We start from the raw sequence: 24,727 nt of genomic DNA, 5'->3' as shown, positions 1-24,727 counted from the left end.
ATGGTTGCTCTAGGGGTTACAACATCATACCTAATATTTTATAATAAGTGTAACAGTTACTATTATTCCTCTTTAAACATTCATTCAGCTGCATTGGGTCTTAGTTGTGGCATGTGAACTCTTAGCTGTAGCATTTGGGACCTGACAAGGGATTAAACCCAGGGCTTCTGCATTGGAAGGGCAGTCTTGGCCACTGCACAACCAGGAAGTCCCTAATATTATTCATAATATTACACTTCTTATAAATTGGAAAAACCTTGCAGGCATAAACTGGAAACTCAGAGAATGAATCTAAAAATTGACAAAGGGCAGAACTTACATGACAACACTGAGTCATAACCTCTGCGGCAATCAGTTTAGAATGAAGAACTGAATTCCCAAAGCTATCTACTCAGAATGGGCAGGACTCAGTTGATGACTACCAACATCCCAATTTTTTTGTCTCTGCTTTCAACTTAAGAGCAGAGAAAGCCAAGTATGTTCCCCAAAACAATCATATAAGATGCCTGCTGCTGGCTGGCCAGCCTCCAGCTTCCTCATGCCAACAAGCTCCAATCAGAGCACGCCTGAAGCCTTAGTTTTTGACTACAAAGCTTTCCCACTATAAACATCTGCCTGCATCTCTGCCAAACACAAGTGATGGTGGCTGGCTTCCTTAATATAGCAACTCTGAATAAACAGCCTATTTGTTTTCATTTTTGAGTGGTTTCATTTATTTCCACAACTCAAATAGTTGTGATATAAGGAGGAAGCACAAGCTGGAATCAAGATTGCCAGGAGAAATATCAATAACCTCAGATATGTAGATGACACCACCCTTATGGCAGTAAGTGAAGGACTAAAGAGCCTCTTGATGAAAGTGAAAGAAGAGGGTGAAAAAATTGGCTTAAAACTCAACATCCAGAAAACTAAGATCATGGCATCTGGTCCCATCACTTCATGGCAAATAGATGAGGAAACAGTGGAAACAGTGTCAGACTTTATTTTTCTGGGCTCCAAAATTACTGCAGATGGTGACTGCAGCCATGAAATTAAAAGATGCTTACTCCTTGGAAGGAAAGTTATGACCAAACTAGACATCATATTAAAAAGCAGAGACATGACTTTGTCAACAAAGGTCTGTCTAGTCAAGGCTATGGTTTTTCCAGTGGTCATATATGGATGTGAGAGTTGGACTATAAAGAAAGCTGAGCACTGAAGAATTGATGCTTTTGAACTGTGGTGTTGAGAAGACTCTTCAGAGTCCCTTGGACTGCGAGGAGATCCAACTAGTCCATCCTAAAGGAGATCAGTCCTGAGTGTTCATTGGAAAGACTGATGTTAAAGCTGAAACTCCAATACTTTGGCCACCTGATGGAAAGAGCTGACTCATCTGAAAAGACCTTGATGCTGGGAAAGATTGAGGGCAGGAGGAGAAGGGGACAACAGAGGATGAGATGGTTGGATGGCATGACCGACTCAATGAACATGGGTTTGGGTGGACTCCGGGAGTTGGTGATGGACAGGGAGGCCTGGCGTGCTGCAGTTCGTGGGGTCACAGAGTCGGACACAACTGAGTGACTGAACTGAACTGAATTATATAACCTTACTTTGTAGAAATGCAAATGAACAAGTATGGCTATATACATGAATATGTTGAGTGGGGGTTTAAAAAGACAAAGAATAGAGTAGTTCATTTCCTTAAATCAATAAGAAAAACAGGACTTCCCTAGTGATCCAGCAGTTAAGAATCCACCTGGCTATGCAGGGGACATGGGGTCAATCCCTGGTCTGGGAAGATCCCACATGCATGGGAGGACTAAGCCCATGTATAAGCCCATGTGCCTAAGCCCATGCTCCACAACAAAAGAAGCCACCACAATGAGAAGCTTGTGCTCTGCAACTAGAGGGTATCCCCTGCTCACACTCACAGCAACTAGAGAAAGCCTGCATGCAGCAAGGGGGAAGACCCAGAGAAATAAAAAATAAATAAAAGTAATTAATCAATTAAGGAAAAAAACCAGATACTCTCCCAGCCTTTGCAGCTTGGCTCTGAGTTGGGTAGCTCATTCAACACTGAACCAGGCCACCTATAACTTACTCTGCCTTAGCCTCCATCTCCGGCACTTACGAAGCCTAGGATCACACAGCAGAGGCCTAGGGTGCTCCCAGGTCTTTCCTGAGACTGTGTCTAGTCCTGGGCACAGAGGCCTGGTCTTCTGGATTCCCTGGTTTACTCAAGACTTTCAAAGCCTTTACCTACCACATACCTTAATTTCATGCAGCCATATTAAAAGATGCTTGTTCCTTGGAAGAAAAGCTATGACCAACCTAGACAGCATATTAAAAAGCAGAGACACTACTTTTCCAACAAAGGTCCGTCTAGTCAAAGCTATGGTTTTTCCAGTAGTCATGTCCGGATGTGAGAGTTGGACTCTATAAAGAAAGCTGAGCGCCAAAGAATTGATGCTTTTGAACTGTGATGTTGGAGAGACTCTTTGAGTCCCTCGGACTGCAAGGAGATCCAACCAGTCCATCCTAAAGGAAATCAGTCCAGAATTGGAAGGACTGATGCTGAAGATGAAGCTCCAATACTTTGGTCACCTGATGGGAAGAGCTGATTCATTGGAAAAGACCCTGATGCTGGAAAAGACTGAAGGCAGAAGGGTATGGCAGAGGATGAGATGATTGGATGACATCACCAACTCGATGGACATGAGTTTGAGCAAGCTCCAGGAGTTGGTGGACAGGGAAGCCTGGCATGCTGCAGTCGATAGGGTCACAGTTGGACACTACTGAGCAACTGAACTGACCTTCTTTTCCAGGCTCTCCAATCTGTCTGCTGTCTCTGACCCCAGGCAGATGTAGGCACTACTTTTAAAGTCCATGAGTTCAGAAGGGGCAAAACATAGGCAAATCTCTGAACCCTCAGGGAACTGCCAGACATGGAAACACCCCACCACAATCCTGAGCGCAAGATCTGTGTTGGCCTCTCCCACATCATCAAATTACACCCCGACAACACATATCACTGGTCCCCTCAAGCAGGATACAGAAAACCACCAGAATGCTCTACAATTTAGCAGGCTGTTTTTTCATTGAGCACTGCCTGTTTAAGTTATTAGATTCGTTTCAAAAAGTTGATTCTAATATATTTTTTTTTTGCCAGCTTAATATTTGCTTCAGAAAAAGGAAGCCTCTCTGGAACTCCCACTTTGTCATTCTCTATGTAACCTTTTTAATGATTGTTTTAGAAATGAAGGGCAGATTAGTGGTTGCCAAGGGTTGGAGGAATGATGTAGGAGAGAAAGATGAGCGGCAACATAAGGGATCCTCACCATGTTGGAGTATCTTGCCTGTGGTAGACACATGCACCTATACAAGAGATAAGTTGTTTGGAATTACATACACCGTACACACAGGGTACAAGACTGGGAAAATCCGGGTAAAACTGACGATTTATATCAATAGTCTGATGGTGACTTACGGTGGTTTAACTGACACTGGGGGAAGCTGGAGCAAGTGTACAAGGACCTATTATTTCTTACAACCGTATGTGAGTCTAGATGTCTGAATAAATTTCAGTTTAAAAATTCAAAACATTCAGATAAAAATGAGGAAGCATTTAGGAATACAATAACCCAACTTATTTCACTTTTCTACGTGTCCACAAGTTATATAATAAAAATCTATGCTTACATAAATCTGTAACAGTTCTTTAATTAAAAATAAAATTCTAATAAGCACCACATTATAGCATAATTCATAGTGATCTTTTTTAGTGGCACATGAAATAACTGAGCATCTTATAGTTCCTATCAGTTTAGATTTGATGATATAGGGTGTTTGGAAAGAGGTTGACAAACTGGTCTATTTTGGCTCATAAATAAAAGCCATCAGCTTTGGCACTGATCATCAAAATGTCTGCAGTAAACACAATGATGGTGACCATACTGTAGCAGGACAGATAGAACCAGGAAACATTATCCACATTTTAATTTATTATACATATAAGACAACAAATTCACAAACTCAGGAACAATGAGAAGTAATGTATAAAACTTTAATAAGAAAAGCAAATGACAAAATAATCATTTAATTTTTTGTCCAAATACTTAAGCATTTTCACATACTTATTAATAAAACATACATAACTCAAAATGCTAAATAATTCTAGTTTTTGACAAAATTCTCTAAAGAACATGTTGGTAAAAACTCAAAAGTTGTCTAATAAGGTGTGCAGGATCTTGTTTATTTACTATTTATCATAGACATTAAAATGATTATGTTTAAAGCCAATTTAAACATTTATAGAATGCTATTTAGGCCCGATATTTATCTAACTAAATGAAAATATCGGAGAAATTGATATTTATAGCACCAGGTTATAAAGAAGCTTTATTTAAACTATCTCTGTCAAAGTTTTAACACCAGAACCAAAGTCAAATGTACCTAAATGAAACATAAGCTATTCTTGGTAGTAGTATAAACTCTGTCCTATGGGTATTACATTTTCAAGTTTTTTCCTTTATATGAAACTACTTAAAAGGAAATTTTAAGTATATCTCATAGATTACTTTGTACATTTATCATTCTATAAGCAAATGTGTTAGTAATTAACATATTAAGGTCATAAATCATTATGCCTTATGTCAAAGGCCTCTTATTCACTGATTTAGAAACTTCACTTTTAGGAGTGTCAGAGTTGAAGTCAGCCCACACATATACAGCAGGTTAACAGCAATATATTTTTCCTCTAATCAGGCTTCGGAATAGGGTTTGGAGGTAGGAGGATTGAAAGCACTAGGGTTCCAAAAAATTTGTTTTTTATTAAAGGAAAAAGATTCTTAAAGAATACAATGATGGTAATGCTCTTACAGCACAAATCCTCATATTGAATGACTGTGCTACAGAAAAAATACTGTAATGCTTTAAACAGAGTTTTGACCAACTTTCAAACAACATGCAGTAATTAGAGTGTTAAACTGTCATCTCAATCAAGCTCTGCAAACACTCTCAGTCTTCACTGTCCGAACAGATCAGTTTTAGCTTCTTCATAGTCCTCCATCTGTCTTTCAACATGACGCTTGTTCGGTTGTTGAATTCATAATGTGATAGTATTTTAGACCAATTTCCCTCTCCGTATTTCCTCACACCAGATCTCAGATTCTTGTCTTCTTCCCAAAGCCATGCCTTTTGATAAAAAGTAGGATAGTTAATCACAGAACCAGTTCTTGACAAATAGCATTAGTTTCAGGTGTACAACATAATGATCCAGTATTCATACATATTGTGAAATGATCATCACAATAAGTCTAGTTAACATCTGTCAAAAGTGGATAAAAAGTAGAACAGTTATTCACAGAAATAATTCTTTAACATATCTAAATACAAATTTTTAAAAAACCAATATGTTACAATTTCTTAACGGTGGAAGAAATTCTGTGAACATATCTTATATTTCTGTAAGATCTTGTGGTGGTGATATTATCAAGGGTCCTGACTAGATTACTGTTCATTTTGCATGACACACTATGGCTCTGCTGCCCCAAGTCAGACAGCTATAAAGGGTGAGAACTAAACACAAACCCAATTTGTCTGACTTAAGCCCACAAAGTCTCTTAAAATTCGACACCTGTTAACAGGTTAGAGATGTGTCTCCCTCTTCCTCGCTCTCACGCGTACTCAGTCATGTCCAACTCTTTGCGACCCCATGGACTGCAGCTGGCCAGGCTCCTCTGTCCACGGAATTCTCCAGGCAAGAATACTGGAGTATTTCTCCCTCCAGTATTCTTTCTTCCTCCAGGGTATCTTTCCAACCCAGGGACTGAACCCGAGTCTCCTGTGTCTACGGCACTGGCAGGTGAGTTCTTTACCACTAGTGCCCACCTGGGAAGCCTTAGAGATGTGTAGGATTCATATAATGCCAAATAGAACTTATGAATATTTAATTCTTTCCTAATGAACTCAGCAAAAACCCTGTTCTATGTTGGGCAAAGTACACAGGCACGTAAGACTAAAATCTTCTCACTTTCTCCAACAGATTTCCGAGAACACAACTAACACAAACTAAAGATAATTATTTTGTTTTTGGAGAAAATGACTGAAAAACTTTAAAAATCAAATTCAGTATTATACATAGAAAAAGATTACTGATACTTGGCATTTGCTAGAGGTGACCAACTAACTATTCCTTCTGTTGACATGCTGAGAAGCAATACACAGGGTCATCCGAATGATTATTTACTGTTTCTGAACTACGAATGATTTCCCCAGCTGACTCACATTTGGTTTAAAAATTCATCCATCATCAGTCATGAAAGGGCAAATACTGTATGATTTCACTTACGTGAGATATCTACAGTAGTCAGATTCTCAGAAACAGAGAGTAGAATGATGGTTGACGGGAACGGGAGGCAGGGAAATAGGGGGCTGTCTAACGAGCATAGCGTTTCAATTTCACAAGATGAAAAAGCTCTAGAGGCTGTTGTACAATGTGAATGCATTTAATGCCAGTGAATCATACACTTAAAAAACAAGGTGACAAATTTTATGCTATGTTTTACTATAAATACATTTTTTAAATGAATAAAGGTCTTGAGTAGACAATTCTCTAAAAAAGATATATAAATAGCCAATAAGCACTTGAAAACATGCTCAATGTCACTTAATCATTACAGAAAAGCAAATCCAAAACCCAGGAAGATATTGCCTCAAACCCATTAGGAGGTACACCATGAAACAACCAACCAAACACAGAAAATAACATGTGCTGGTGAGGATGTGGAGAAACTGGAACTCTTATGTGCTATTGGTGGGAATGAAAACTTACGTGACTGCTAGAGAAAAGTGTGGTGGTCCCTTGAAAATTAAAGGCATCATGTGACCCAACAATTCTGCCTGTGAGTAGAATTCTATATTCTTTTGAATACAGCCAAAAGAACTGAGTGCAGAGACTTGAAATTTGCACACTCCTGTTGACAGCAGTATTACACATAATAGACAAAAAGTGGTATATAAATACAATATCATTAGCTTTAAAAGAGGAAGATTCTGACACATACAAGGGAAATGATCTTGTCCTCAAGGTAAATGAGGACATTATGCTAAGTGCAAGGAGTCAAATACAAAAGAAAAAATACTGTAGATTTCCACTTATATGAGGTACCTACAATAGTCAAATTGAGAGAAAGTAGAAAGTTGGTTGCCAGATGCTTGTGGGGGCGGGGTGAATGAGACGTTACTGCTTAATCGGTACAGAGTTTCAGTTTTGTAAGATAAAAAGAGCTCTGTGGATGAATGGTGGTACGGTAGCACAGGAGGTGTTTAATGACACTGAACTATACACTTTAAAATGGCTAAGATGGCAATTGAATATTCACTGGAATATTGGACTGATGCCAAATCTTCAAAACTTTGGCCACTTGATGCGAGGAGCTGACTCATTTGGAAAAGACCCTGATGCTGGAAAAGATTGAGGGCAAGAGGAGAAAGGGATGACAGAGGATGAGATGGTTGGATGGCATCACTGACTCAATAGACATGGTTTGCGCAAACTCTGGGAGATAGTGAAAGCCAGGAAGACTGCTGTGCTGCAGTGCATGGGGTCACAAAGAGCTGCACATGACTTTATGACTGAACAATAACAAGATGGCAATTAAAAAAAAAGAGAGAAAAAAAAAGAATCCAGCTCAACTGTCTGACACACCAAAAAGAAACTCAAGGTGCTTGCAGACAAATATGAGATCAAAATTATCTTGTGTATGACTCAATGCCATAAAACTGGCAGTATCATTACACCTCCTGCAGAAGTTTGTTTGAGCTGTTGCCTATCAGCAATGATGCTGCCTACAAGTGTAAGACTACTCACCCTCTAGACAAAGACTGACATCTGTCCTATGACCTTCTGTCCTGACAAGCCAGCCCACTTCCCTCACCAGTCACCACTCCTAAAAGCCTCACCACACTGGTCATTACTAACTGACGCAAAACCAAAGGAGATATAAATTCTGCATGTGTGCAGTAAGGAGTTTAAAGGGGAGAGGGATGTACTTATTGATTAATCTCTGGGTTCACGTAAATCTTTGAGAATGTGATGAAAGCTATGGATCCATTTTACAGACAAGTGAAGGTACACAACGTTTTACATGAAATTTCAGGAGCCATTTAGAGTCCCCATGAGAAAACTTATCAATTCTGTGGTCCTTCAAGTTAAGAATTTTTGTTGTGTAAGAAGCTGCCACATGTTTATTCTGTTTTAAAAAGTAGCCTTTGATTTATGCAAATCTCATATACATAGCACCGTTTCCTTGTTTTAATCTCAGTAATATTTAATAGAGAGCACAGATGATATCTGATAAAATACAAAAGCCCGTTTCTCTGAAGAAATTAACAACCTCTGCTTGAATACTATTTAGGTTCCTGAGTGCAACCAAAGTTTAAATGGTATTTCCAGTGGATCATATTCAGCAGGGTTAGGCAGGCTACTGCCCCGGTACAGCAAAGGAGCTAAACGATGGTTTTACATTTTAAAAAGTAGTTTTCAATAAAAAGAATATGCGACAGAAACTGTATATGGCTCACTGCCTAGCCCTTTATAGAAAGTGTGTCAACCTCTGATCTAGAAGTTATAATTTTGTCAGTAAAAGTTAATTGAAAACCACAATGTTTAACATTAAACATTTAATTTTTTTTCTTCTATTGAAAACGAGCAACTATAACTTGATATATTATTGTTACTTCATGATTATGGCTTATATTGTTTGATCTGAATGCTTCTTTTTAACAGTCCTTGCTTACTTTCATCTATGATTTAAAGGGGAAAGAGTCTTAAAAAACACCATATGGAATATATCAGTAGTCATATAGCAAACAGAAACTATACTCTTCCAGCCCTGGTTGGGAAACTAGGATCACGCAAGCTACACAGTGTAGCCAAAAACAAAAATAAAAGTTTAGAAAACTTAAAGAGGTCAACCTCTATTGTTCATAGATGGAACTGAGTAAGTGACGCAATGGACTTATCAGTGTTAAGATTAGAAAGAAAATATGAGGACAGCACAATTTCATAAGTCTACTTTTTTGCTTAAAACTCAAAATTTCATTTCTTTGTTTTGCACAGGTGATCTGTTATACTAGATTCCCTTCATAATGACACATGGTTAACTAAGAGTTTAAGATAATGTATTTCAGGACAAAAGCAAAAACTGTGCCCTTGGAACTATTCTCTTTTGTCTTTTGTTCTTCTTGAGAAAAATAAAATTAACTCTAGCCATGCCCATAACTCAAGATATAGACAGCATGGGACAAATTAAAATGCACCAATCTTTTCTTTCCTTAAGGCTAAAAAGTCATACAACTTATATTTTTAAATTGCATATCATTTTTAATGCCTTTTAGAAAAAAACCCCAATGCTTTAAAAATGGTATCGTTTATTTACACCAACAGAGTCCTTGGATCTAGCGTTATGTCAGTAAATGGCACAGGCATTTTGTACTTTCTTATCTGTTGAAATGTATACATTCTAGCCTAGTTTGGTCTAGCCTCATTTGGTGTGAATAATCAAGTCAAAAATCAAAACTTCGAAATATGTAATGAGCAACTATCTTCCACTGGTCCATGTAAATCATTTCAAAGGTATCTATTTTATCTGATAAATAATAAGTCTATATTTTGGAGAAGGGATTGTTCCTTACAAGGCCACCAGGGAAGCTATAGGCTTGCTCTACTGTAATCTCCAGCGATGACTTGATGACTCAAAGGTCTGCTCCTACCTACCCCCTGTATTTCTCTCAGATGAGAGAAAGCCAGAGCTAAAGTGGTGACCTCTCTCTCCCATGACACAAAACCTTCAAATTGGCTTTGTTCAGGAATATGGAGATCTCAGACCATGATGCTGAGGAAGCTGCCAGAGGCTCAACTGTTCTAGAAAACTGAGAACCACAGTAGTCCCCAAACAGAAAGAAACCTCGTGTGTGTCTCTGGGAATAGAACCTACCAGTTTTCTACCCGTTTCCTTTCTGCCTCAGAGGAAAGATATGGGAGGCAAACATACTCATATAAAATACTAATTTTAAAAAAGCAGCTGGATTTAGAGATCTGATTTCTAGTCTTCATTATAAAGCACATATTCTTGTGGGTTCATAACTGAGTATTATGTATTGGTACCATCCAACGCAGGACATTTTTTCCCAAGGGGCAACTGGATTTTTCCCCCTAAACACAGTTTTTATACTGAGCACATGCTGTGTCATGATTGTGGTGGTGCAGTTTTGATATCCTCTAAATTTTATGGGTTCATAAAGCAGGAAAGAGTAAACTCTCAGTCTGAAAGCACAGTCCATTCCTCCCACTGTTTGCAGTAACCTGTGGATGTTACTTTAAACAGTGTGCCCTTGCGCTGCTCAAGTCCAGCTGGTCTACCACCCCGGGGTCCATATTTAAACATCAACTGATTGACAGAAGGGGCTTTGGAAGAGCTTTATAAACTGAAATATCCTTCCAGTTCATCATTCAGATTCTTCAACAGGAGTTGGGAATAATGTTCTTTTCATCTTTCCTATATTTTTTCTCTTACTATGAAAAATAATAGTCGACCTCAAGACATAGACTGAACTCACTGCTTGCTGAGACAGGACTGTGTTTGTTTCCTGGTCATACCTACCTGTATGTTGGTGCTCAGTGTAGTGTAGACATGTTTTAAAATAAAACAGATGATGTATATTAAACAGTGATATCATTTATAATTTAAAAATACCGTATAATAATTCCCATTACATACCATCCATGGGAAAAAAGTCTTTATTGTTGAAAGCCACTTACTTTTCTTCTGAATAAATTTACAAAGGAAGGCCTCTTTTTAAATTGTGATAAGGCAGGCAAAAATACCTTTGTTTGTTTAACATACAAATGCAGGAGAAAGAAACTGTCCAAGAAACTGTGCAAGACTATTGCAATCAAAATTTTTAAAGAATCCAAATGTCAATACAAAATAAAATAAAATTGGTCGCTCATCTAACAAGTTATCCCACCAAAACACCAACAGTAGAAAGCTAAAAATAAAACCAGACACGGAATTTTTGGCATAATAAATAGTGATAGACAATATCACCTATATTTAATTGTGCAGTTGATATCCCACATGTTGTTTCAAATATATAAAAAAGAGAAACCATTTTCTTGATGTATATCACTAAGTAACATCTATAATTCCATTTAGAACTGTTACCAGAAGAACCACAAGAAAAGACAAATATATAAGGCAGAGACTTCTGGATTTTAGACCAACCTGGAGTGTCCAGAACTTGATCCTACCCCAACATATCAACAATGAACCATTTGCAAATAGCTTATCAAAAAAGAAAATCATCTTAAATAATTTACTCATTTACGGTAAACAACTAGAAAACCAGATAAAACAGCAAACAATGGCTTCAGCAACTAGAGATAGCACAGGACTATAATCACCGAGAGGAAAAACAAATGAGTGAGCCCTAAAACTGACTCAGCTTTCTTAACAGAAAAATTCTATGTCAAATGGTATCTCCTTTTTTAAAGCACACAAAAATCTTATTTAAACTGAACCTATGTTAGGAAGATATGAAAGTAAGTTTATCATGGGGATTTAAGTTTTACCCTACATCTGATGAATGGACTGTAGGATGGATAATTCTAAATAAATGTCATTAATACCCAAGATTATCTTTAAAATGTGAGTGAACTCTGAACAGGCAATTTGATCAATTTATCTAAGATGGCAAAGAAGAAACATTTTATTCTCAAGATTTTTTAGAGTTGAACAGAAATAATGTGAAAGTCACAACTACTTCTTATGACTTTAATATACATTAAGCATTATCAAATTAAAATAAACAAGTACCTGTTTTTTCCTAGACCGATGCTTTTCAGGAGTTACAGGCTGACTTTTTAAAATACGTATTCTCTTACTTTCAGTGGCTCGTCTACTGTTCTTTTTCTTTCTTCCACCTAAAAGCAGAAACACTGTCATCAAAAACTGTCTTACATTAAAAGAATTGTATTTTTAAAGGTTATGAAATTCCTATTTATTTTATAGCTATTAAAAAAAAACCTGTTTAATCTTTTTCCTTTGAATCTGGAAGCAGTATGGTATAAATGCAAAAATCAGCCTTCGAAAATCAGGGGGCATGTGTTTCCTTTCCAGCGAGGGCTTGGCAGAATCACTCCTGCAGAGGGTGGTGAGAAGGGGCACTCTGCCATCAATGAGATGGTAATCAGAGATGACACCATCAACATCCACAAACATATCAATGGAGTAGGTTTCAAGAAGCGCCTGTGGGGGCTTCCCTGGTAGTCCAGTGGTTGAGGATTTATGTGCCAATGCAGGAGACACAGGGTTCAATTCTTGCTCCAGGAGGACTCCATATGCTGTGGGCAGCTAAGCCCAGGTGCCCAGAGCCCAGGCTCTGCAGAGAAGCCACAGCAGTGAGAAGCCCACACCCCACAACTAGAGTTGCCCTGAAGCCTGCACACAGTAACAAAGACCCAGTGCAGCCAAAAAGAAAGAAAGAAGTCCCTCTGGCACTCAGAGAGATCTGGAAACATGCCATGAAGGAGATGAGAACTCCATATGCATGCACTGGCACTGGGCTCAACAAAGCTGTCTGGGCCAAAAAATAAGGAATGTCTCACACTGCATCTAGCTGTGTGCAGCTGTCTCAGAAAATGTAATGAGGATTCATCAAGGAAGATTTATATATTCGTTATCGATTTAACTACCACCACTTAAAAAAAAATCTAGATAGTGTGAATGAGGACTAACTGCTGATTGTCAGTTACAGAGCTACAAAAAAAAAAAAGAATGAAAAAAAAAATCAGAGCGATGTGCTTTGAATCTTGATTCTTTCATGCCTTTGAACAAGCCATTTCACCTCCCAATGCCTGTCTTTTCATCATCTGCTAAAAAAAAAAGGAATATTTACCTTATAGGATCATTGTAGTTTCTTAAAATAATGTTTAAGGAATATCTGACACAGTGTAAGAAATAAATATTTCTCTCTTATTTACAGTTTAGTAAGATAAATAAATGTATATGCAACTGAAAAGAAACAGAACGGTCATTATTGAAAGAAAATTGTATATATATAGTTGATCCTTGAATGATGTGGTTTTCAACTACATAGGTTCACTTATACAGATTTTTAAAAACATAGTATCTATGTTTTCATTTTACAAATGTTTTAAAATGTGCATAAAAGTTTATGTCCGATTAGATATGACAATATGTGGAATCAAAAGAACTAGGGTTTGAGTTCTGATTTTATGCCATCTGTTTCAGCTGCCTACCCTCAGGTAAGTCACTTATCAATACCTTTGTTTCTGAGGCAGAGATAGCAGTATGTGTTGACTGCAAAGAGTTGGAGCCCCTCATCCCTACTGTACTGTACAGAAACCTAAAAGAATCTACACATAGAATTTAAAAAGGATTTAGCAAGATGGTTCCATACAAGATCAATAAACAAAACTCAACAGTATTTCTGTACATTAGCAACAGTTAAAATACTTAAATTATCAAAAGATAATATTTACAATAGTAACAAAATATAAAACATGCTTAGGGATGAATCTAGCAAAAGTAGTTAACATCCACATGCAGTAAATTATAAAGTTTTACTATATTTGTAAGTGTGTGTATACACACATACATGCTGTAAGAAAAATATACATAAGACAATCTAAATAGAGAAATGCTTTTGTGCATAGGAAAGTAAAGTCGCTCAGTCGTGTCCAACTCTTTGCGACCCGTGGACTGTAGCCCACCAAGCTCCTCCGTCCATGGGATTCTCCAGGCAAGAATACTGGAGTGGGTTGCCATTTCCTTCTCCAGAGGTTCTTCCCGACCCAGGGATCGAACCCAGGTCTCCCACGTTGCAAGCAGACGCTTTAACCTCTGCACCACCATGGAAGGAAGACAATATAAATATGTCAGCTCTCTCCAAAATTATCTATTACAATGTAATCTCAAATAAAATTTCAATAGGGTTCTTTGTAGAACTTAATAAGATTATTCTAAAATTATGTCTTAGGACAAGTAATTAATCATAAGCTCTGAGCATTCCTGTAGTTCTTGCTAAGATTTTACTAAACAGTTTCTGCAGTTAGTCAGGTGCCTAAATAGGTCACTGGAACCACAGGCTGACCACCATGTAACTACTCTCTCTTGGAGAAGGAAACTGGATTATTTGCTTGTTGCTTACTCAAAAAGTACCCTTGGCCCCAAGTTCCTCTTTGCAGTACAACCTACTGCCTGTGCAGCATCCACCTGGGTGCATTATGCTGTCTTTGGGACCTGGTGAGGGAGGGAGACCAGCACAACTATGCTGTTGCCATACACAATTTGCTGTACTGTAGCAAACTGTCCTGTTCCGACCCATTAAGTCTCGTTGTACACTCTGTGTCACCTACGGAGTGGTAGCAGCTTCACTGCTTGCAATCTTTTATGAAGTTTCCTCCCACCTCCGACAATATGGAAGACCAAAACACCAAGAACACTTAAGATGTTCCTAAAGAATAACAGGATAATGAAGGATATTACTCTGTGACATACTGAGTTATTTCTAAACTACAGTAATACAGATGATATGGTATCACTGCAGGGGGAGACCGTATGTGTTGGTAATGCTAATGGAAACCACACCAGTTATGAACAGAGATTTTCATATTGTGAATTGTTCGAACAGGTGCTAGAGGACTAAAAAGGCAAAAATAAATTAACAGATTAACAATGAAGAGAAATTCATAATCATAGCTGGAGACTTCAATACTTCTTTCTGTCAGTAATTAGTAGAACAAGAAGACAAAAAATAAGCATGCATATAGAACATCTGAAAAGGACTATGAATCAATTTGACTTAATTGACATTTGTAACACTGTATACTCAACGACAGCAGAATTCACATTCTTAAGTATGTATCAACAGTCACCAAGATAGACCATATTCTAGGACATAAAGCTAGTCTTAAAAAGGAAAAAGAAACCCTACAAAGTATACCTTCAGGCTGGAAGAGAATTAACTGTCAATCATTATCTTTAAATACCTGAAAATTTAACAAACAGCTTCTTAATAGTCCAGATGATCAAAGAGAAAAGTCTCAAGGGAAATAAAAAATATATTTTGATGAAAATAAAAATATAGTATGTAGGGATGAAACTAAGGCAGTAATAAAAGGAGAATTTATAGCATTAAACGCACAAATTAGAAAAACTGGGCATCTATGAAGAAAAAGCCACTCATATACAAAGGGAGGCGAGTCAAGTTGATATCAAGACTGTCCATAGCAACACTCATCAAGTTAGAAAACAGAGAAACAAAATCTGTAAAGTTGTGAGGAAAAGTATTTCCAAAGAATACTATATTTGGTCAAATCTTTTATTATTTTTTGCTAATCTCACCCATTACAGTTGAAATCATCAGTAGTCTAAAGTTTATATTTACTGTTATAGAGGCAATCTGACCCATGCTATCAAAGCATTTATTATTTATTCTTCATTTTGAAGGAATCATAGTTTATTGATATATTTCTTATGAGATAGCATTTATGTGAACTTCATTGAATCCTTCAGTTTCACCTCTTAAAAATTAAATGTAAATATAAATGTAAATGTAAATATAAATATAATTTTAAGTACATATATAACCTCATCACTTTTTACTAAATTTTTATTTGCCTCGATTCTATCCATCCCTTGAGGCAGTTTATCTATCTCAGCATTTAAGGTCATGGGCTCTAAAAAGTCAGAAATGTTATTGTGGCTTTGGTTCTGTTCATGATCTATATGACCACGGGCTTTCTACACTTAACCTCTTTTTGTCTTGGCTTTCTCATCTGTAAAACGGATGCACTGATTCAGATTGTTTTGAGGATTAAGTGAGTTTATGGGTAAAAAGCTTCTAATTCAAATATTCATCATTTCACTGAATACTGGTGAAATTTTTTTGCAAGGAACTCAGTGATGCAAGAGATGCAACAGACGTGGGTTGGATCCCTGGGTCAGGAAGACCCCCAGAGGAGGAAATGGCAACCCACTCCTGTATTCTTGCCTGAAAACTTTCATGGATAGTGAGGTAGTAAAGAGTCGGACATGACTAACGGACTAAGCATGTGCACACACCCGCACACACACACACGTATATATTACTAACAGCTAACAAAAAGTTAAGAAATGTACTAAAACTCATAGGATCACCTGTTTAATATCCAGTCACTGCCAAACCACTCTACAAAAAGATTATAGTTTTCATCAGTCTAATTATTGATCAACAACAGTGTAGAAAAGTGTATACTTCCATTTCTCTGAACTTTGTATTGTGAAATTAAAAGTCCAGGAAAAACCCTCCAATTATTTTAGTTTAGAATTAGGACTCCAGTGCTCACTTTGGCACCACATACACTGAAAGTAAAGTTTTGATTCCTAGTCATTCCTAGGAACTTCACCAACATGAACCAAGTATTTCTTTGCCCTATCACTGGCCATCTGCTATGAATAAACTTATTCAATTAGTATTTACTGCATATATTGCACAGGGAGCTCTACTCAGTGCTCTGCAATGGCCTAGTGTACACATGTATTTGTAAAACAGATTCAATTTGCTGAACACCTGAAACTAACACAACATTGTAAATCAATTATACATCAATAAAGTTTTTTTTAAAGTTTTACTGCAGGTCTACCATGTACCTGGCATCAAGGTGGTACATCTATTATTTTTATATTGATCATTAAGTATTTAGATTTGAGTCAAAAAGATTTAAAAATCTTTGTATTAGAACACAATAGGTTCAATAAACATTTTTTGAATGAATGCATATCAAGGAGGAATCTACAATCAAATTCTAATTGAAAATAATTATGGACTGCTTTTAAGATTTTTTTGGTTACTGTTTTTTTTTTAATCTAGCAATGTTTTTTATAAGGATAATAAACTCTAAATGCAATGAGTAGAGTAGTTAGATTCTATATATAGCCATCCTCATAATAGTCATGGATTCTGGTATTTGAAAATTCACCTACCTGTTGAAAGCTATAAATCAAAAATCAAAACTTGCAGTGCTTTTGTGGACATGCACAGAGTGGCAAAATATCTGAGTCATGTTCCCAGCTGAGGTTAAACAACGTGAAGCTCTATCTTCCTATTTCAGTTCCCACACTAGAAATAATTCTTTTTACAGTCTATTTAGTGCTGTATTTTTGGGCTTTCAGGAGGTAATTTTGCTGTTTAAAATGGTTCCCAAGTGTATTGTGGAAGTGCTATCTAGGGTTCCCAAGTGCAAGAAGGCTATGTATGATGTTCCTTATAGAAAAAAGTATGTGTGTTAGATAAGCATCATTTAGGCATGAGTTACAGGGCTGTTGGCGGTGGGTTCAATGTTAATAAATCAGTGGTGGTGGTGGTTTAGTTGTTAAGTCGTGTCTGACTCTTGTGAGCCTGACTCTTGCAGGCTAATGGACTATAGCCTGCCAGGCTCCTCTGCCCAAGGGATTCTCCAGGCAAGAATACTGGAGTGGGCTGCCATTTCCTTCTCCAGTAATGAGTCAGTAATATATACTAAATAGGTGTCTTTCAACAAAAACACAGAACTAAGTTATATTTTGAACAGTTGACCAAAACGTTGTCACCAGAGACTCAAAAGAACCTAACGCTGTACTCCTCTGTAAGTGTTTAGTATTCACTAAGTGTTTAGGGTGACTTTACAGAATATTACCATAACTAACTCTAACTTTCTAAATTAAGCACCACCTCTAATTAACTCTATGAACCCAAGGGATTTAATCCTTTTGTGTTTTCATTTTCTGAAGTATGTCCGCGTGTTGAGGTGTTAGGTCAAGGGTTGGACTGCTCTCAAGGAAGTATCAATTCTCCACTCCTAAACCTGTAATAAGTGTACTTACTTTGAGAAGTTTCCACTCTTTCCTCTTTCTTATTAAAATCTTGCTGTTGGTTTCCACGTTTCAACTTAGATAAGAAGAGATTTTTGTGAGACCTAAATGAAACACAAAAGCTTGTAATTTGCTCTGCAAAGACTAGAAAGGCTATGGGAAAAGGTAGAGGATTTGTCTCAATCTCTATCTAGGACCTGCTTCTACTTTGGCCTGTTTCCTTTGGTGTTCCCCTTGCTCAGTACCCTATCTTAACCTTTAGTCTCTAAGATTTTTGTTGTCAAGACTTTCTGCTCTCCCATCACTTATTTTCTCTACTTCATTTACTCAGAAATCAAGATCCTTCTGGCCTTTCAATTGGAGAAATTTCAAAATTCTTTTATATATGATGGTAGATATCACGATTATAGATTCTGATAAAGGGCTTTTTGGAAAGGTAAGATTGTTTGGAAATATAGGAAGGGGCAGAAAATTTGGACAATTCTGCAAAGTTTGTATTATTACAATTTATAAAGGGGCAAACTAAAATGACAGGGGAAAAAAGTTCACTTAAGCTTAGGCAGCTCTTTTATTATCACCTAAAATCTATACTTTTAACCCTGTAAATGCTAATGCAACCACAAATGTTTTCCCTTCCTTCTCAAATTTTCTGTGTGCTCTGGAATGCCAGTCTCAACTTCTATGCCTTGTCTAAAGTTTAGCTCTCCCCTGGGTACAACATTTCTCTGTTCATGGCCTCGAGTAGAGATTAGCTTCATCTTCTACATTCCATGAATCAGAGGGTTTTGCAGGTGGGTTTCTATACTTCCTGTTTCCTCATGTCACTTTCAGGATCCTGTTTCCATAGAAACCTCAGACTTTGAGGATTCATGCCTTTGAGGCATATTGCCATTTACTGTTTTCCATAATCATCTGTTATCCTTCCAAAGCACTTCCCATCATTCACAGATCTTTTTCTGAGTGTTGCCATTACCATGAATTATTTCCATTGTTACATGAATAAACCAAATAACATCCTGGCCCCTTATTTCCTCATCTCCAGTGACCTCCTCCACACCAAATCAGCCACCCCCTTCCAAGGTTCCACTTAGCATCCCAACTGCTTGGCAATCACTTATATTGACTTTATGCTCTCTGAATATGCTACACTGTCTGTTACAAAATTTCTAGCAGATTAAAGAGTTTTTAAAATAATTTCTTAAAATCAGGATTTGGGACATTATCAGAAATGTAACCTCCATCCCTTTCCTGCCCTAGCATCATGCCCTTGTTTCTGATAGAATCAAATTTACTAATTATCTGCTTTAAATTCAAGGACTCCCTGCTTGTGTGCTCCTTGCAGAAACAATGTCAAACAACCCAGGATCTGAAGAGGCAGGTCTCCACAGTTTGCCATTTCAAGGGTCTTAATATCTGTTGAGGTAAGTTAAAACTTTGTGACATTCTTCAAATCATAGCGTTTGCATGCAGCTATTATAATCTACCTAAGTTTGCATGAATTGCTTCAAAGATTTGAAAAACAGAGAAGAAAAATGTCAAATTTACTTCACCTCAATAAGGATACTGTATCCCCTGAGGATTCAGTTACCGCAGACTGTTTGTCACTAACACTTTAAAAGAAGAAAACATTTGTAAGAATGCAAACATAAGAAATTGTTCATAAGGATAGTACTTTCCACATAGTCAAGTCAAATTTCAATTTATAAAAAGTATCTCTGGAAAGAAGCTCTGTGCTGCTGCTGCTGCTGCTAAGTAGTTTCAATCGTGTCTGACTCTGTGGGACCCACAGACGGCAGCCCACCAGGCTCTCCTGTCCCTGGGATTCTCCAGGCAAGAACACTGGAGTGGGCTGCCATTTCCTTCTCCAATGCATGAAAGTGAAAAGTGAAAGTGAAGTCGCTCAGTTGTGTCCGACTCCTAGCGACCCCATGGACTGCAGCCCACCAGGCTCCTCTGTCCACGGGACTTGCCAGGCAAGAGCACTGGAGTGGGTTGCCATTGCCCTCTCCCATGTATGTGGGCAGGAAGGGGTTAATGCTTAGGGACAAGGTGTATATGGAAACAAATAAACAAACAAAAAACCAGAAAGGGCCTATGTAATGCTTTGTAACCCATGCAATAAAATCTAATCCATTTAATAGGAAACAGAAAGCTAAGAAAGGTTATTAAGCTGGGAAGTGAGTTAAATGGATTTATTTTAATGGAAAGCTAACTCTGGAAGTCATGTCAAGGATGGATTTTTGTGGCACAAAGCTAAGTAATAATCTAGGCTATGAATGGATTAGAGAAGCATTTCTAAGATGGAATTTATAACACTTGGAGAGATAACTGGATGTGTGAGGGGAAGGAGGAGTCAGGGTACAGAGAGAGAAGAACTGTTTTACACAGTGACTGAACTGCATACTTAGAAGGGCATCTGAAATAAGTGGTGGCACTATATTAAGAGAGTATATAGGAAACATTCATTATGTGCAAGAATCATGATAAGCTCTAATTTTATTTTACTTTAAAGCAGTACTATAGAGGGCAAGAAGTCTGGGCCACAGAATTTATTAGGTCTTAGCATTACTAAACTTTGATTTCCTAAACAAAATGAAATAACCAAGCCAATAAAAGCAAAAGCCCTACTTCTCAAAATCGGTCTTAGAAAAGAGTCAATGAGAAACAAGACTTCAATGGACCAGTGAGGAGCAGATCATGTTTTGACAGGCAGGGACAACAAGAACTGTAAGACTGAGGTCAGTCCTGAGGTGTGACCAATGCCACATCCATGCAATTCAGACTCCAACTCCCACCTCTAAATCAATAGTTAAGACGGGGGCTCACAGCACTTAAGCCATGGTCCTGAGACGAGAGTAATACTACGTCCACTGCCAAATACATCCATACAGAGACCACAAGGATTTGACTATTTGGCCTTGGTTTAAGGGTGGATGAAGAGAAGGAATGGACTACAGGTTCAATATAAAAGATCTTTATAATGGTAGATTTTATTGTCGTCAATAGAGTTAGTTTCTCAAGCCAAAGCAAAAGATAAAAGTCAATTCTGCAAAAATTACCCTTGAAAATCCCTAAAGAAGAACTAATTTTAGAAACTGAATTTTTTTCTCTCAATATGTAGGAATGACACAGCCTGCTTCCTTTCAACACTGGAGCAAATCAGTGTCTGCACTCGTCCACCAGATGTAGAATTAGCTTGCCCTTAGACAAAACGAAGGGCTTCCCAGGCAGCTCAGTGGTAAAGAATCTGCTTGCCAATGCAGGAGACACAGGAGAGGCGGGTTCGATCCCTGAGATGGGAAGATCCCCTGGAGGAGGGCACAGCAACCCACTCCAGTATTCTTGCCTGGGAATCCCATGGACAGAGAAGCCTGGTGGGCTAGTCTACAGGGTCGCAGAGTTGGACACCGCTGAAGTGACTGAGCACGCGTCATGCACAGAGAAGATGAACAGTATCTTAACAGATCAGAATAACCCCCAGTGCAACAGTCACATGAAGGCATGTAGGATTTGAGAACTAAGGGACCCAGATGATTCAGGCTTCCAGCCTCAATACTGTTCTGGAGCTCATGTTCCCTGAGAACAGTAAATGATACCACACTATCTACACAGTACTGTTTTCTCTGTACTCTTGCTTAGCATTTGCAACAGAATTTGCATAAGCCATGATGTAACTCTACAGTACTTCCAAATATACAAATGTTAGTCATCAGTAAGACAAAACACCTACTGCTCAAGAATTATTTTTATTAACAACATCTCACTATCATCACTTTCACATAGCTATTATATTCATAAGACAAAAATGTACTAATGAATATACAAACCTTTGTCCTGTATCCAAATTAGTTTCAGTTGCCAATTCAACATCTTTGCCATTAGGTTTATCTTCAGAATATGTTGTTCTTGCTCTTTTAGTTTCCACTACTTTTGTTGCTGCCTTAAAAAAATGGGGATGTGGGAGAGGAAGGAATGCAATAAGCCATTAAAAACAAACAGTATTAAATCAAGCCTTCTAGTTATTTGATAGTCATAACAGAAGTATCTCTTCACAGACCAACAAAGGGCAGTGCATTGTTTCCCCAAGTACTGTGACGTGACTGTCAGCCACCTGCTTGCTTTATAAGCATTACGGAGAAGGGCTTTCCTTGTAAATGTACTTGATACACACAATACGCTGCAGAAAATTTTTCCCCCCTTTGAGTGTGCTGGGTCTTAGTTGAGGCATGTGGGATCTTTAGTTGTGGCCCGTGGGATCTAGTTCCCTGACCAGGGATTGAACCCTGGTCCTCCTACTTTGGGAGGGCAGAGCCTTAGCCACTGGATCACCAGGGAAGTCCCTATAGACAATTTTAAGATAGAAGGTTACTTAAAAAAAAAAAAACATATATATATATATATATATATGACATATTAAAACTTTCTGGGCCTAAGACAGGATAAAATGTGATTAAAAAAATTTCTGTAGTAGCCCTTCTTTGGTCCAACTTGACTTTTCCCAAAAATATGCTAAAATTTTCTTTTAAATTTAATTAAATTAATTTCTTTTTCCCATATTTCTCATTTCATTTTGGTAAGTTTTCCCCTCAACTTTTTATTGTGAAAAATTTCCTCAAATCTTACTTTGAAAGGTTGAAAACACTACACAGATCAGAAATAAACTTTCTTTTAGATGCACTAACTGTAACATTTCACCACACTATTCTATAAAATCACTAAGTAAAATTCTGATTAGTTTTTAAGGATTTCTATTTCAAGTATTCTCTTTTATTGTGACAGTGTAAGTCTATGTTTAGAGCTTCTCTGAAATACGCATACCTTCATTAGAAACGTTGATGATTTTTCATTTAGCACACAGTTCACATAACTCTTAATTTTCTCCATCATGTGGTTGTAGCTGAAGTGTTGAAAAAAGGAATGGAATGTATCTTTCTGAGAGATTATCATAAGCAATTTCCTTTTAAAAGGCTTAAGAAAACAGAAGAAATATAAATCACAAATAAGATACTAGAAATTCTGTCATATTATTTAACTGAAAAAAGTCAGTAAGCCAAAACTGAAGATTTTACAAATTCTCCCATTTTAAATGCCCACCAATATATTTTTGATGAAAAATTCTATATTTACACAAATACAAAAGGATTAAAATAACTTATAAACCTATCTATGATCAAGTTTAAGAAATAAAACATTGTCTATTCAACTGAAATCTTATTACCATAATCTGATGTCACTCCTTGTCGTTCCTGGCCTTCTTCTCAATGTAAGCAGTATCCTGAATTTAGAACTTAGCATATCCATGCATTCCTTTACACCTGTACTACATAGGTATGCATCCATAAACAATGTATAGTACTGTTTAACATGATTTTAACTTTATACAAATGGTGTTATACTATGTGTATTCTTCTGAAACTTTCTCTATTCTGCTCAACTCTATGTTTATGATATTTATCCACATTGATTTGATACTTATAGAATTACTAGTTACTTTCACTGTTAAATAGTATTCCATTGATCAAAAATACCACTTATTCATCTTTCCTTCCAGCCTGTGTAAGTATTTAGGCTATTTTCTATTTCCATAATTCTATTAAACATTTTTCTGTGTGTCTTCTTGTGAACAGTACAAATTTTTCTTAGTTCTTTCAATGCTGATTGCATAATTAAGCTATAAAGCTTAAAAAATTTTTTTTTACTTCTCAAGCTCTATCTCAGAGCAATTTTCAGTTGGGCCTGGATTGTTTTTTTTTTTTTTTTTGGTTTTTATTTTTTTAAATAAAGCTTCATGACTTTAAAAGCATATAGTGAAAGTAAGAACAGTTACTCTAGGGTGTTTATCTAGAAGTGGAATTACTGGAATGCATGCTAATTGATTTTGCTAAAATACTCTCTGAAGCTTAAGTACCAATTTATAGTCCTGAGAGGAAGGTATAGCAGTGCTATAATTTCTCCACATTTTGAGCCAACTGTTGGTGTTCTAAGACATTTTAATCATTGTCACTCTGAGGTATAGAAAATGTTATTTCAAAATATAACTTGTGGCACGCGTGGTGTGTGTTTAAGTCACTATAGCTGTGTCTGATTGTTTGCAACTCTATGGACTGTAGCCCACTAGGCTCCTCTGTCCATGGGATTCTCCAGGAAAGAACACTGTAGTGGGTTGCCATGCCCTGCACCAGCGGATTTTCCCGACCCAGGGACAGAACTGTGTCTTCTGCGACTCCTGCATTTCAGGTGGATTCTTTACTGCTAAGCCAAGTATTAGTGAGGTTAGCATTTTCTCTTTATGTTTACTGGCCATAAAATTTCCTCTTCGGTGAAGTACAAGCAGAATGGAGTTTTTAGTCACCTCACAGAGCTAAGGCAAAAAAGTTAGGGCAAGGAACCCAATAGACAGCAGGTTTTCAGCTGAAATCTCTGGAGGAGTACACCCTAGAAACAGGGGCAAATTAGAGATAGAATGAGCGTTACTAAAAGCTCCGTTTCTCAATGAATTAAAGTGATTCCCCTCTCCCCCACACCAGTATGTGAAAAGGTACTCAGCTTCATTAATCATCAAAGAAACAGAAATTAAAACCCAATAGGGCAGCACTACCTCACTGCCAGAATGACTAAATACTTGCCAGAGTGACTAAATACTTGCCAGAGTGACTAAAATGAAAACCACAGACATGGTCTGTGAGGCAACTGGAACTCCTTCATACTGCTGAAAGAACTGATATTGCTACTCTGGAAGACTGTTTCACCTTATCTACTAAAACTGAATATGTGCATATATTTATAACCTATCAAATCTATTCCTAAGTATTATCCAATAGAAACACATA

General features: G+C 37.4%; 1 protein-coding gene across 5 annotated transcripts in view; it reads right to left on the bottom strand.

The window, feature by feature from the left end:
* Nucleotides 1-4,103: 4,103 nt before the first annotated feature.
* Nucleotides 4,104-24,727, bottom strand: part of TERF1 (telomeric repeat binding factor 1) — a 39,807-nt gene continuing 19,183 nt past the window's right edge. For 2 of the 5 annotated variants that reach the window (XM_068983475.1, XM_068983477.1), the window contains 6 exons: nucleotides 22,716-22,865; nucleotides 21,725-21,837; nucleotides 19,448-19,507; nucleotides 17,910-18,001; nucleotides 11,859-11,965; nucleotides 4,104-5,172 (listed from right to left, as the gene is read on the bottom strand). In XM_068983475.1, coding sequence (XP_068839576.1) covers nucleotides 4,996-5,172; nucleotides 11,859-11,965; nucleotides 17,910-18,001; nucleotides 19,448-19,507; nucleotides 21,725-21,837; nucleotides 22,716-22,865 — 699 coding nt within the window. In that variant the 3' untranslated portion in view covers nucleotides 4,104-4,995. The remainder of the gene's footprint in view (nucleotides 5,173-11,858; nucleotides 11,966-17,909; nucleotides 18,002-19,447; nucleotides 19,508-21,724; nucleotides 21,838-22,715; nucleotides 22,866-24,727) is intronic. The other 3 variants (XM_068983476.1, XM_068983478.1, XM_068983479.1) reach the window with 2 other exon arrangements.

Source organism: Capricornis sumatraensis, chromosome 11, assembly GCF_032405125.1.
Source record: "Capricornis sumatraensis isolate serow.1 chromosome 11, serow.2, whole genome shotgun sequence".
Lineage (NCBI taxonomy): Eukaryota > Metazoa > Chordata > Mammalia > Artiodactyla > Bovidae > Capricornis > Capricornis sumatraensis.
This window is presented reverse-complemented; position numbering and strand designations above follow the sequence as displayed.